At 37.1% G+C, this 15,007-nt stretch overlaps 1 protein-coding gene across 1 annotated transcript; it reads right to left on the bottom strand.

Moving 5' to 3' along the window:
* Positions 1 to 4,532: 4,532 nt before the first annotated feature.
* On the bottom strand, positions 4,533 to 14,706 carry LOC107303036 (methyltransferase-like protein 2). The gene is made up of 9 exons (XM_015832216.1): positions 14,447 to 14,706; positions 12,840 to 12,931; positions 11,888 to 12,267; positions 10,937 to 10,986; positions 10,016 to 10,076; positions 9,297 to 9,436; positions 9,046 to 9,152; positions 7,865 to 7,930; positions 4,533 to 6,546 (listed from the first exon to the last, which is right to left on the bottom strand). The coding sequence occupies exons 1-9, from the start codon at positions 14,578 to 14,580 to the stop codon at positions 6,362 to 6,364; spliced, it is 1,215 nt and encodes a 404-aa protein (XP_015687702.1). The 5' UTR covers positions 14,581 to 14,706; the 3' UTR covers positions 4,533 to 6,361.
* Positions 14,707 to 15,007: the final 301 nt, after the last annotated feature.

Genomic DNA, 15,007 nt, shown 5'->3' with positions numbered 1-15,007 from the left:
GGGGGGGGGGGGGGGGGGGGGGGGGGGGGAGAAGCAGCTGCGGTGCCTTCTCGGCAGAGAATACAGGCCGCAAAATCCTCGGCCTCGCGTAGTCTATGTCCCCGACAAAGGTAGCTTCACTCCCGGGAGGAATCAGGGACTCTTCACCTCCTTTTCCCCAAGGAACAGATTACAGAGGGAAAGGGCGGTGGGATGGGAAAGGGGGTTACAAAAAAAGGCTAGTCAGGTGTGTGTGTGGGGGGATTGCAAGTTGCGATCGATGGGGGGAGGGGCACCCCCCACATTTCACTTTTTCTCCCCCCCTTCTCTACACCCCCTTTCCCCCCGCCCTTCTTTATTTAGTCTTTTTTTTTTAAGCCCAGCCCTGGATCGATTGGTGCAAAAAAAACGGGGGGAAAGCACTACTTGTGAAAATGCATATTGTCTCGCGAGATTTGCACTTGGGGGGGAGTTGATGGTGAGAAAAGGTTGGGGGAGGGGAGAGGTCAGGCAAAGGAGGTGCTAAAAGCGTGGGGTGTGGCGATGGGTTTGAGGGAGGATCTAAAGAATGGACTAGGGGGCTACACGAGCAATAGTTAAGTCGGTTGATATAATTATCTCGATCTTAGTGGAATTATAGCGAGGGGAGACGTGTCCCCAGGTCAAAGGGGAAAATCCGATTATTTTCCCGGAGAGTTGAGACCTGGTCCAGAGATTCTTTTTTTCATGGCAGTCATTGCAAAACAAAGACTCGAGCAGGGTATCTTGGAGAGAAATCGTAAAAGCAGCTTCTGCCGCCAAGAAGGGGCGTGGCAGGGGGTTGTCTTGACATAGGGGACCCTAAGGTAGGCACGGCAGCTATTTTGATATAGTCGGACTCAAGCCGGGAAGCTTCTCCAGAAAGGAGGAGACCAAGAGTTGATCAGTATGATGAAAGCAAGCTGGGAGGGGGAAGGGCGCGCATGTATATATTTAAAGGGAACTGTAGCTTTAAGGATGTGTCCTCATTAAGAAAGTAAGGTGTATAATAGAGTACTAGTGTTTATCTAGGGAAATTACTGTGTAAAACAAAATGGGAAACAATGTCTAATTTCATCACCTTCAGCTACAGAATGCAGATTGTTACATAGGAATCATTAGGAGAAAGCTTAAAAAGGCATATCTACTCAAAATTAAACCTTATTGAATGTAATAAAGATTACAGGATTTCAATTGCTTTGTAAGGTTGATGGAAAAAGAGGGGAAATGACTGGAAGCGTGCAGTTGGCTGAAAAAATTCTGTCAAACGGACAGTAAAGCAAAATGATATAATGTACATTGAAAAGATAATGAACTTTGTTTTTATGTTAATGAACATGTTAAACATGTATGATCCTCGTGTCTATTAAATTTAGTAATGGAATCATATCTGTGCTGTTTAGTTTTATTTTTTGTCTCTTGAAAGAATTTCCATCTAAAATTGAGAGTGGAAATCATCTTTATAAATGCACATCTATACCCTTAATGGTCTTATTTTCCAAGAAATTTGCTGCTCTGAGACATATATGGTGTTGTGACATTTAAGATTCAGGCAACATGGCTCCAATTTTAATCTTATCACAATATTTTGGAGACAAAATTAGAAATACAATGAGAAATTCACAAGTAGTCACATACAAACCACTTGAAGTCTTTTCAAATACAAGTTTATCAAATGATAAGCAAGTGTTATTGCTTATCAATTAGTAAACTCAAAGTGTATTGAGAAGAAGCATTAAAAACCCATTCTGCTTATAGTTCTGTCTAATTTGTTACCAGAAATATGCAGTGATAGGTTAAAATAGGCATTATGTATGATGCCTTTTCAAGGTCTTCAGAGTGCAGACTTGAAACAGACTATTCAGTCAGCAGGAGAAATAATTAGACAAATTTATTTTCATATAAAATCCCAACCTTGTGCAAGGTGTATAAATCCCTGTTGTTGGAAGAAAGTATTTTATATACACCTATTGATTAAACACTCAGTTGGAAGATTTGGTACCATTAAGGAAAGAAATATTAGTAGATGCAACAAAAAAATATATGTGATATATCCCAAGTACAATACTTCATTCAAATCCCTTCCAGTCTAAGAACATTCCCATTTTGCTATTACCTTCATATAACTTTAATCTTCTCTCCCTTGCTACTGAATTTTATAAAAGAGCAAATCAATAAGCTGCATCTCCTGCAGTACCTACAATGAGATGAACCCTTGATGACGTATTAAATATGCTTGATCACTTGACAACTACTAATTATAAATTGCACACTACTAGATTAATTTATATCATATTATGGCAAGTAATTATGATTTTCTGGCTATGTGCTAATATACAAATGTTCTAAAGATGAAACTGAACTGGAGGACTACTGCAAAAATGACACAACACAAAACATTCTGTAGTCTGTTGGACACAAAAATGAATTCATTACAGTAGTTGGAATCTATGCATGTTAACACCTTTATTTAATGTTTTTGCCTTTTCCTAGAAATAAAACAGAGTCTTGGCCCATCTGATTCTTTTATATAATGCTGGAAGGCTAGCATCTCTTCAATATAAGGTGCAACTATTTACAGAGACTATTCCAATCTCTTTGCAATATGCAGTCATACTGCAATTGCATTCAGCAACAGCCTCCAGAACAGTACATACCCAGCAGTGCAGTTTTCCAATTTCAGACGTTATTCTACTCTGAGACTGCTGATTAACCAGCCATATACAATTTTACCTTAAAAAACATCAGTTTGTAGCCATATATGTCATCCTCACTCAGAGAAACCCAGTAAAACTCCTGGTGTATTTAACAACATTTTTACTATCATGGCAATGGGCAGGCTGATCAATAAACATTTCTTGCCATAACAGTACTGTAACAGGCCACTCTCACCATATTTGCTGAGAGGCAGTTTGGTGTAATGGTTAAGGCAGCAGGCTAGGAACCAGAATGCTGGTCCTGCCTTAATCATAAGGCAGTTGGATAACCTTTAGCTAATCACTTTCTCTCAATCCAGGGAAGGGCATAATGGCAAACTATTTCTGAAAAACCTTGCCAGAAAAACTATAGGAACTTCAGTTCCAGATAGTCTCCAAGAATCAGACATGATCGAATGACAGAAGAAAACATTATAGTACCATTACTTATCTGTTTACTGTATGGGCACATGAACACGTGTACATGCTATTTGCCTGAATATGATTCAAATTACACAAGTCATACTACAGATCATGCTTAATATTCATTTTTTTCCAGTGCCTGCTTAACTGAACACTGATTATTGAATACTGAATGTTCTTTATCCTAGCCTCAGCCTGATGAGGAAATTGGTATATTTTGTAGGGACCGGTTCTGTGGAGAGGTTTTTCTGTGGACTGGAGGGGACATGGTTTCATGTACTGCCTGCATCCCTCGAATGGGGCTTTGCTTATTTGTGCGGCCGGTTTCTGGCATGTCACAGACCGGTGTCGGTCCACAGACCGGGGGTTGGAGATCCCTGGACTAGGTTATTTCTATTATCATTACAGTTTAAAACTTTCTAAAGGACATAGTCCAGTAGTGGCGAGCCTATGGCACGGGTGCCAGAGGCGGCACTCGGAGCCCTCTTTGTGGGCACATGTGCCGTTGCCCCAGCCTTGCCTCCCCCCGCAACCCCCTCCTCTCCAGCAGCCCCCCTGAAGGAGACTCGCCCTCGAGCGTGGCCCACATGGAGCAGCACAGCCAAGGACATGGCAGCCAGGCAGCGTAGACAAGACTCTGCCTTCACACCCCATCATGCAGTTGATGCTGCAGGGCGTGGGCAGAGGGTGTGGCCGCCATAGTGCTGCTGGGCTGCCTGGGCGGTCTGCGGTGGGCCCTGGAGGTGGTGAGTGGTCCTGTGGGCAGGTGGGGCGGGGGATGGGGCAGAGCGGGGGTGGGCAGGGGGATGGAGTGGGGTGGGGCCAGTTTTTGGGCACTTGGTCTCTAAAAGGTTTGCCATCACTGACAGTCCATAAAAATGGCAGCATCAAACAATCTGTATGTATTACTCCAGCCTAAGGAAAATTTGAACAAGCAAAGATGCAAAGCATAAATGGGAAGTGAATTGACTCTTTGTACCCAACTGCTTAACTGTAAAGCAGAGATAACATGGAAATGGTAGGAAAGAGGGAACATTATGTGATGCTGCTCTGAAAAGAAACCAGACCAAGCTGTTGAATCTAGGTTATAAGGTAACTACAAAGAGATGGTGGGTAGTTGAGCTAGACTTTGGGTACCGAACAGACCATCTCTGGAGAAAACCCATGCTACTCTGGATAATGGGAGGGGGCTGCCCAATCTTGATGTTTGTAGAGTTCTCATAGCTAAATGTCATGTTACTCAGAACTGTGTGTACATGCCCCATTTTGGATCATTTGCCTGTAACGTTTACGACGTGTACCTTAGCAAGAAGCCCAAATATATCCTGCTTACTATGGCAAATTGTAACCTTTCTAAGAGATCTCTTAGATAAAATGTGATAAGAAATAAATTGTATCAGTCTCCTAAGGGGGAAAAGAAGGTTTATAATTTTATTCTGATCAGACCATCTCCTCATCTTCCACAGACACACTCCTACCAATAGTACAAGTCCTTCGCGCTTCAGAATAGCAAACAAAAGCTTCCAGGATTATTATGTAGCATCTATATTTCTACAGGTACTGATCTTATGTTGTTAAATGTGATTGCCAATGGACTTGACATTTAGCACCAAAGTAAGCATTACCATACCAATACACATTGCAATGAGCTGTCACCCACATAAAAGGTATTTCTCAGACCTGTGAAATCTTCCTTGGCCATAAGAAGAAAAAAATCAAATTTGCTGCAGTTGATTTTTGCAGCTAAAATGGAAAATTGGGTAGAAATGTGGAAGTTCTTGCCAATAAATGCTACAAGTCTTTTATGTCTTTCACAGGGTGGTACTGCTATGCTAAAATGGCAACACTCTTTGAAACTGTGGGCCTAGTAAAATGCAGAGCTTCACAAATGCATATGTGTGATGCTCTGAAGCACATCTACTCAGGGTCCAGAAAACATGCCAGCACCAGTTACATACACAATCCGGGAAGAACCAAGATTATGTGGAGCTGTCTATTTGAAAACTTTGATCTGTGAGATTATGAACAGGATGGATATAGAGCACAGGAAAAGGTGGCTCTCGGGACTTTATAGAACCTTTGCCTATGTCCCATCCTCCCATTATCCTACACCTTTAATAAAATATTCTATAGCTTAACTATTTCTGGAGTATATCCCAAAGCTCATCAACACTGCTATTAAAAATAAGAAGCATAACTTTCAATGTTTGCCCATTTCTATAATTTTAATTGCATAGCATATGCTCTTAGTGTCAAACAAATTAGTCATACTTTCACATTTCATGCTAAGAATAGGCTTTCATAACCCTCAGCAAATAACAAATAAGTATACCTGTTAATCTTGCAAGCACATATTCAGCACTATTGTATGCTGATGGTTTCATTTTTGTTCTATACTTGTCCGTATCATTTCCATGCAATATGTGCTCCTCTGTATCCTAACTTAACAGGGAACAATATTCCTAAAAACACTTTGGCAAGCATGACTTTAGTAATTATTCTGAGTCATTCCTATTCAGAGACAATGCAAGAATATGAGAAGAACATGGTTTTTATCAGCAATTTAATTTTGAAAAATTTGATCTAAGAACTGATCAGTTCACCTGCATAATATTGTAGACCAGGAGGTCCCCAATCTCCATGCCGTGGCCAGGCCACAGCTTGTTCAGAACCAGGCCCAGGAAGCAGTGGGTGAGTGAGTGCACGCACACGTGAAGCTGCATTTCTGAAAGTGGCACACGCATGAAACTATCCCGCTGGTCCACTAAGCCAGAAAGGTTGGGAGACTGCTGTTGTAGACTTTCCAAAATTGAAAAAGCTATCTTGCGATACAAAAATCTCCAAACCTAAAGGGATTCAGTATTGACCAAATTTAATGATCTAAAACTAGGGAAAAAAGACCACCTAAGAAGAAAAAACCTCTTTTCTCTTTCTTTGGCAATGAATAAACTGGGACTGAAGCTGTTTCTGTAGGAATGATGAATAAGCCGAAATATTTTATAAGTAATCATGTAAGTTATGAGAATTCCAAAATAATTGTGTAATGTACCAGGTTGTATCCAAACTCATTACAAATGCTGGGTAAACTGAGAAACTTTCCCGCAGTTCCAAATTTAAAATGTTCGCCATCAAAAAGTAATGATCATTCAAGAACAGCACAACACAGTTATATTGGTGTATCATACATATGTTGATTTCCTCTATAGCATGGAAACATTCTCCCAGAAAAGGATATCTCATTAAGTTCAATTAACAATTGAAGACATTCTCCCTGCTACAGACTTATTATCTCCCAGTGGCTTCCGATATTTACATTGGATCCAGACCCTGTACATGGTGATTTGTTTTCCTCTGTTCACCTGGAGGCGGCGGTCAACAATATTTTGAATTTTCTCTAAGCCAGCAGTAGAGAATAGTAAATCCAACTCATCTATGATACAAAGGAAAGCATTTAATTTACCTAAGTTTTATTATTTATAGCTGTAAAAGACAAGTTTCCATTAATTATGGCAATGAAATCCAAAAATATCAATAAAGCCAAATAGTTAAAATTACACCTTGTAGGGAAACCACTGTTCATCAAGACAATTTAGAAGGAATTCCACAGAGACTATTGAAAGACTTTTAGAGAGATTGTTGTGGATATTTGGTACCACAGAATTTCCCCCCATATTTGTCATGGGAAATCATTCAGAAATATAGCCTCAGAAAATAAGAAAACCTGTCAAGCAGTCATGATAGAAAACAAATGAAGTTGTCATGTAGTTCCATAACTAGGAAGACCAGCTAATTTTAAAGATGACAACTAGTACCCTAATTGATTCTGTAACTGATTCTGTAATGATTCAGAATTAATGTATTGCTCCAGTGAGAATGTACAGCTCCAACGAAGCTGGAGCTATAAGAGCCGTCTATGGGGATTCTCAATTAAAGCTATAAGATCATCCCCTCATCAGGAATAACTCTCAGTTGCAAGCCTTCCTACCCCGATTCTGTACCCTGCACATATTTTATGGATGAAGACTAAAATTTGACCTCAGGAAAAAAATAGCAGAAAAATAAGTAAAAGTGCATTCATGCAGAGAGCTCCTGACACTACTGATCAAAAGACATCGGGCAATTATTCTTGGTGGTTTTTTTTGTCAGTGTGTGAAAAAAAGACAAAAGAAGCAGTGGGATAATACATAAGAATCATAAGGAGAAGATACTATTGTCTGGTCATAACATTTGGGGAACAGGATAGTCGTATGATAAAAGGTCTGGTAAGAAATACCCTAGATATTTACAGTTGTTCTGCTCTAAAATGCTAATTTAGAGTAATAGTGATCACAGTTTGTCCAATTGGGATATCATGATAAATTGATTACAAAGAAGCAGAGCCTACTGCATTTTCCTAATGGCTAAACTTACATCTTTTTTTCTGTGAACCAAGACTATGTAAACTAGACTGTTATTTTTAGGAGGGCTTTTGTTTTTGTATTTACCTCTTTAATTTTGAGTCTTGTGTATTAGTACTATGATGTCAGCATTTAAAAATATCTAATAGCTAGATTTTATGGTTGGGGACCACACACTGTAGTTCTATGGGAATATAAGAGTAGTAATAGAAATGCTATTTTGAGGCTTTATCATTTTCAGTTTTTCAAGAAATAAAAAACTGGAGAGCAAATAAAATGCTTCAGACTTTAGGGCCTAACCTCATACTGATATTTAAGCCTCATTACTGTGTAAAACTGCCATTTGATTACCTTGTGTGAAGAAATAAACTCTGGTTCCATCTCCTTTCACATAGAAATTATCAGCCAGACATTGACCTGAAGAGAGGAATGAGATTTCACTGGAAATGCATTTGTTCCAATTTCCTTCTGTCTCCCACTACCTCCCCCCAAAAGGTAAAGGCAATAATAACCAATTCACTGTCAAAATATTTCAGCAAAGACAATAGTTTTTTCTTCACTTAGTACACAGTGGTACTTTAGTTCTTGCTGAAGCATTCTTAAATTCATGAACCATATGCAGAAATCTAGTAGCAATAACCAGACAGTGGTCTTTGGCTAAAAAAGAGCTCACACAATCTACAACTTATTTCTGATTTCTTTACCCTCAGAAGTGCTTGTATGTCTGTCAAATATTGAAAATAACATTAAGCAACTGTTCCTAATTTCTTACTTTCCCACATCATTGTCAGAAATATTCTGATATGCATATTGCCAAAGACATAACCTGCATATTATTTGGAACAAGACTACCACTTCCTGCATGGCTACAAGTAATTCCTGGTTAAAAGCTGAAAATGTTGCCCACAAAAGAACAAGAAAAGGCAGTTTTTATCAACTAAGACATAGATTTTGATGTTTACTTTGTGTGAATTACTAAATCACTTTCTAAACCCTTTGAAGATCATCACACAAGTTAGGGTTTTGCAGTACAGTGTCTGTGATTATATCTGCACATATGACCTCTATAATGGCATTCATAAAACCTCAAAATTAAATTAAAACTTTATTTCTTTTTTAAAAAATGTGAAATCTCACAATGGAATATCACAAAATATCAGGGTAATCATCTAAAATTCCATGAAATGTTAAAATAGAACACCAGATTTCACTGAACCTGATGATTATAGATTATAGGATTTAATCCCTTTAAAAAAATAGTGCTCATATCACATAGTTCTTGCAATCATCATCATGAATCACCATTGGTGCACAAACCATAGGAGTCACTGATATTGGAAACTCCAAAAAAGTTGTCATTCATTCACATACAATAATATCTTCTGAAGAAATTGTTATGCTGTTTTTGTTAATAGAGCAGAGCAAACATAGTCCTGTACCTACTCAAACTACTTCATGAAAATGGCTAGTATTTTCTTTTAACGAGATGCAGATTACAATTTTTAAATATCATAGTTCTGCTTTCATCCTACCTTTCTTAAAGCGAAGCTGGGCTAGATCAAAACGGCCATAATCTCGTAATAAAATAATTCCACCAGGTTTTAGAAGTTGGCTAAGCCTATTGATTACACACTGCATTCTGGGAAAAAGAAAGAGAAAAGACTCAGTGCCAATTGAGGCTCACTACAAAAGTTTTATTTTGGAACAGGCCATCATATCTCCACCCCTCCCCAATTCATATTTCTCTGTTAAACAAATACAATATAACATCAGTATTTCATACTTTTCTGGAAGAATAGATGAAAGGACGAAGATAAGAACTATCACATCAAGGCTCTCATCTGGCATTGGAAAGGGAGTCTGATTCTTGGTCAGGTCATGAACGAAGGCAAAGCAACGAGAGGCATCATATTCTGGATGGGCCTGTATGTTCACACAATTATCTTTCTTATAGCAGTTCTTATTTCACAGAAACCTGTGGAGTAAATTAAGCTAAGAGACAGCAACTTGCCCAATCCCACCCAGGCAGCTTCAAAGCTGCATCAGGGACTTTCCAAATGTTCCAATCCACACATAAACTTGCTATAGCAAACCACCCATATTTCTGTGGCAAATCCCTATACATACATACATACATACATACATACATACATACATACATACATACATACACACACACAATAAGAGACTCTTAACAGGATAAATAGTTCTATTTCACACAGATGCTTATTTTCACAAATGAACAGCATTTTGTTTTAAAAGGGGCCTTTTAAATGAAGAGTTGATGTTCTATCAGAGGAGTCATGAGACAATAATTAATGGAGTTCACCCTTCTCATCACTGTTCTTGTTTTTTGTTTATAAGGGTGATGTATTGTTTAAATTTCTCTACTCTTAATATTCAATATAATTATGTTAGATGACAATAAACATTACATACTTTCAGAAATAAAGGAGACTAGCTACGAAAATTTAAAAAAATGACTTCATTTTTTTAAATTACCAGGACAAGATCCACTGCTGTAGTAGAGAAGTCACAACAATACACAAAAAGGCCTGGATCACTGAAATGAAACAGAAGTTTTATCAGGAACACTTTTTATTTACAAGGGACAAGCTGCTGCAGAGTATCTAAGATAGCATCTAGAGCAGTGACTATTTTCCATTAGAAAGCTGCTAAATATGGCATAAATGAAGATGCCATGACAATTAGGCCCAACAGGAAGATGAACTTTCAGTTCAAAACTTTACTCCCCAGTCAAGCAGAATTAAATTTTAGCCAGCTCAAATCAAATGACTAGAAACAGAACAAAGATGGAGCAAAATGTCCACTGTTGTTGCAAAGACAATTTTTATTTAGTAATAGGACCTATAAACTGTTCTAATCAATTGACTTTGAACAGTAGATGACTTTCCAAGACCATAATTTGAATTAAAACAATACATCACACTCAATATGCTTTTTTGTTTAACATAAAATAGAAACAACTATGATAGCCAATAATCAAACTCTCTAGAAAACATAAATGAAATAGTTTCTCATTTAGAGGGACAATTATAAGAGCTCCAAAAATATGGAATTAGAAATCATTACACCAAATGGGACCTCTATTAGGGCAGCTGACAAGACAACTTGTAGAGAAATTAGCATTCTAATGCTGTGTGTTAAAGGTTTAGACTTTTGTACCAACCAAATTCAAAATTTATAAAAATACAATTTAAATATAGTGATTGGCTTTCCTGCTGTCAGATATATGCAAATTATTTGTATTATAAATATACAGATCTAAACTGTATATAATTTCAGAAGATTAGTCTTCAAATTTGGGAAAAATCTCCTAAACTGGGAATGGATTACTTCAAAATGATGACTATGCATCTAAGTGATCACACAAAGGTTTGCATTATTTGTAATTTTTCTTACTTGTTGGTTTGAAGGATAGGAAAGACAGTGTTTCCTGTACCACATCCCACCTGTCAATAAAAGAAACAGGTGATAAAAATTATTGTAATAATAAAATTGTTAGCTTTGCGATATTCAAAGACTTTTGTTACTTTCATTTCAAGAGATTACTGTGGTTTCCCTTCTGGAAATAATTGTTATTAACTTCATGTATTGCCATAAACATGTTATTTCTGTGGTCAGCAATTAGGGCTTTTTTTTTTTTGAAGGACTGCACTTGTAAATCAAATGTAACAGACAACAGCATCTTAATACTCTAAAATAAGTGAGTTTCTTTGGGAAAAGTCATGTAGTTTCCTTTAAGAACCATCTTTAGTTTAAAAAGTTGCCAGTTATTCATTCCTAAAACTTTTTGAGTAATTAAGAATTACAGGCTTGAACTCAAAGATCTGTTAACAGTTACGTAGTGACAGCTAACATAAGGTACACACCATCATAATCACTGTCTGATGTTATTAATTGTCTTAGGGCACCTGCAACAGTTAGAAGGCCTATGCAAAATGATGTTGCATTGCATTCAAAGCTATTGTAAAGAGACTAAAGATACAATTCAAGGTGACATTTTGATTCAAAAGTGAAGGATTATGCTTCAATGCCTGCAGCTGAAGCTTCAAACGGACAAACACCTTCACTTTGTCTGAGCAAGTAATTAGAAAGGCTAGCAGAAAGCAGAAGTATCTTCTGTCCGTGTGCAGAATAAAGGTAGACCCTTAGAGCAGCCACTTTAATGTGGCTTGGCTGGACTAAGCTTTTAATTAACCACATGGACTTGCTTTAGTTGAAATGAAGTACCTCTTTGATGCTTTGCATAATAGTAGTAGCCACTCCTCCTAAACAGGGTGCTGAGTTAATTAGGATTGTGCACTCAACGCAGCATGGCCATCCTTAAATTATGATTTGCAGTGTTGTTACCTCTAATATTCTGTATGTGGCAGATGATCCTGGGAAGTCACTGTTTTTTATTACTTTCTCTTCCTGCAGGTGTGATGCCATTTTATCTTCTGACTGCAGCTGATAAGTGATGTTGCTATTATCCTTTCTTTCTGTATCCAGATGTTCCAAGCCTTTATTATCTCCTGTACAAAGTTTATTGTCAGAGTAGCTTCCAAGACTTGAATTTTTGATGTTTTTCACAGTTTCCTTAGAATTATGCATGCCAGTCTGACCTTGATGATGATTTGGAGCTAGTTCAGGAAATTCAGTGAACAACCAGTGTCGATCTTTAAAAAATCCATTTTCATGGGTTTTATAGAAATCATCCCAATACATGTTGGCATTGATTTCATAAGCATCTTTGAAGAAAAACAGAGGATAATAAGTCAACAATTACGTTTACAAAAAGAGTTGCACAAATTACATAGCATAATTTAACAATGATATCTTAGGTGTAGCAGGAACTGCTTTAAATTGCTGCCCTTTCATTTAAGACATTTGCTGTTGTAACTAGTTCCTCATACACCCAAGAAGCACATCCTTCAAAATCAGATATCTGAATCTCAGTTCTCTGAAGCTAAGAGACACTTATGCTAGGAGTTTGTGTATTTTTTTAAAAAATGATATTCTAATTAGGAAACCCCTAATTAATACATTTGTGTCACAAATGTTAATACATTGGATATCATGAAGAGTGAAGCTACTCACTAATCTGTCCTAATGATTTCACTAGAAATTTTAGATTGAGATCAGTATTTTATTGATATTGACATATCCTTTGTTTTTTACTATATTGTTTCATGTTTGTCTTTTAATTTTATAAAAAAAATAATTTGTTAGAAATATATATGGTTCTGTTAAATATATATATATTGTGTTGTTAGGGTTGTCAGATATAAAAAGAAGCATTTCATTATATAGTTTGAAGTACCTTGCTGATCTTGTGGTACTAACTGCATGCTCTGTTCTTGGACCTTTGATTGTGCAGCAGCTTCCTGCTCTTCAGACCATTCCACATTATCCCTACAAAAAAGAAATGTTAATCCACCACAGTTAATTGTTAAGTATTAAATTCCAATTCTTTAGCACAAAGATAGAAGGCTACAGAAACATCAATAATAGAGGAATGAATTGTAAAGATAGCCAAGTTTGCAGAAATGACTACATTGACTTGTTTAAGGAGGGAACTAGAATTACATTTATAAATTGCTGGAAACCCTTTATAGTCATTTTGCTGAAAATGGATAATAATTAATTATTTCAGGATTTATTGATTAGAAAGGTTTGTTTATGGGAGGAAAGGAACTATATGTTCAATATGGGAGAGTAGAAATGAATAACTTGAATAATTTCTAATAATAGAAATGAATAATTTCTAAGAATAACTGATGCAAATAGGACAAAGTTGCTTTAAATACTTTTCTTGCTTTTTTGTACTTTTCATTTTTCTTTTACCCTTTTATTATTCTTTTCTTTTTTCTAATTCTTCTGTTTCTGCAATTTTTAAAATCTTGCAAAATCTTTTAAATAAAAACTTAATTAAAAAAAAATAAAACTAATTTTTCGGGCCTAATTTTGCATACAGTTGCCATCAGACAAAATAACCAAACATACAAAGGACAAATATTTTTGTACATGTGATGTAGGGAAAGTGGCCAGCGATATCCAAGGCAAAATTTAATGTCACCAGCAATTATATCATGTAAGTATAGCTAATTACATACAGGTAGACTTTGCTCACTGACTGACTCATTTAGTGACCACTTGAAGTTATAGCAGGATTTTAAAAAAGGCTTGCAACCAATCTTTGCATTTACAACAGTTACAGAATCTCGGAGTCACATGATTGCCATTATGCTCTATGCAACTGGCTTGTGACAAGCAGTTAATGAAGACCAAGCAAGTAAAATTAGTTGCAGTCACATATTTGCTTAATGATCAAAATGGCAGTGAAGTGGTAAACCCATCACAATCACGTGATTTTCTGCTTAGTGACTGTGACTCTTCACAACAGAGTTACCGTATTGTACTTATGTTCTGAAATAAGAGGTAGCACTGTGTGATGACATCATCATTTATGTGTCCTCATTTTCACGCTATTAGGAGTAATGGAGTTTTCAGTGAAAGATAAAAATCGGAGGTAGAGCTGGTGGCTTGGTGTAGTCATAAGGCTTTATAAAGATGAAAAAAAGCAATTAAAATAAGTACTGTGTATTCATTCCCCCCATTTTTTTTCTCATGGAGCCCTTATTCTTGATTACTACTGAAACCAATTCAATTGAACGTCATGTTCATAAACATAAACTGAACATCATCTCTTTATTTACCATTTCATCTTCCTTTGTCAACTAAGCTTAATATTTCATCCTTTCGATCTGTTTAGATGCAGCATTAATATGGTGGAGCGTGGAGAATAAAACCGATATGCGGTTTTGTTTTACTTTGTGAGATCCTGCGTAGGGAGCTGGCACAAACTATGGAGTAGCTAAAAGGATCAGAAAAGAGATTGCAGAAAGAAGCAGCATAATCGTTACTTACCAGGCGTTGTGTTGAAAAATCCGAGCCGCATCAGTGAGAAAACGATTCCCAAACTGCTTCCTTTTCTTTTCATCCCGGCTGGGCGCAGCCATAATGCAAGGCGAACACGACAGACGAGTCAAGAGAATGAACATCTGACCCGGAAGAAGAAGGAGATGAATTGATTTCTTGTGCTTTCTATAGCTTTTGAAGTTCAAGCAAAGGAGAAACGAGATCGCCCAATGCGCGTGCGTGAGATGTTAAGGTTTGGTTTACTTGCTGTCAAAGCGTGCCTTTACTTAAATGAGGAGGTTGCCTGCTTCCTGGATTTCTTATTTCAAGTTTTCTTCAAAAATGAATCTTGAGACGGCTTGTCTCCCTAGAGTTTTGTTCCTTTCTAGAAGGAAGGGATGTCTGCCCATAGATATTAATGGATCCCGTCTTCTAAAAAGTACGGTATTGGGTTTCAAATAACACTTCCGCAAAACCCGAAAATTGATTTTAAAAGTTTTAAACATCTGACATCTTTACAAGTCAAGACATACAGCTGAGCTCTAGAAGTCACTTGAACAAGGTACCAAA

Source organism: Protobothrops mucrosquamatus, unplaced genomic scaffold (genome assembly GCF_001527695.2).
Source record: "Protobothrops mucrosquamatus isolate PMUCROS unplaced genomic scaffold, P.Mucros_1.0 scaffold1, whole genome shotgun sequence".
NCBI lineage: Eukaryota > Metazoa > Chordata > Lepidosauria > Squamata > Viperidae > Protobothrops > Protobothrops mucrosquamatus.
Note: the sequence above shows the minus strand (reverse complement) of the source record. Positions and strands in the feature narration are given on the sequence as shown.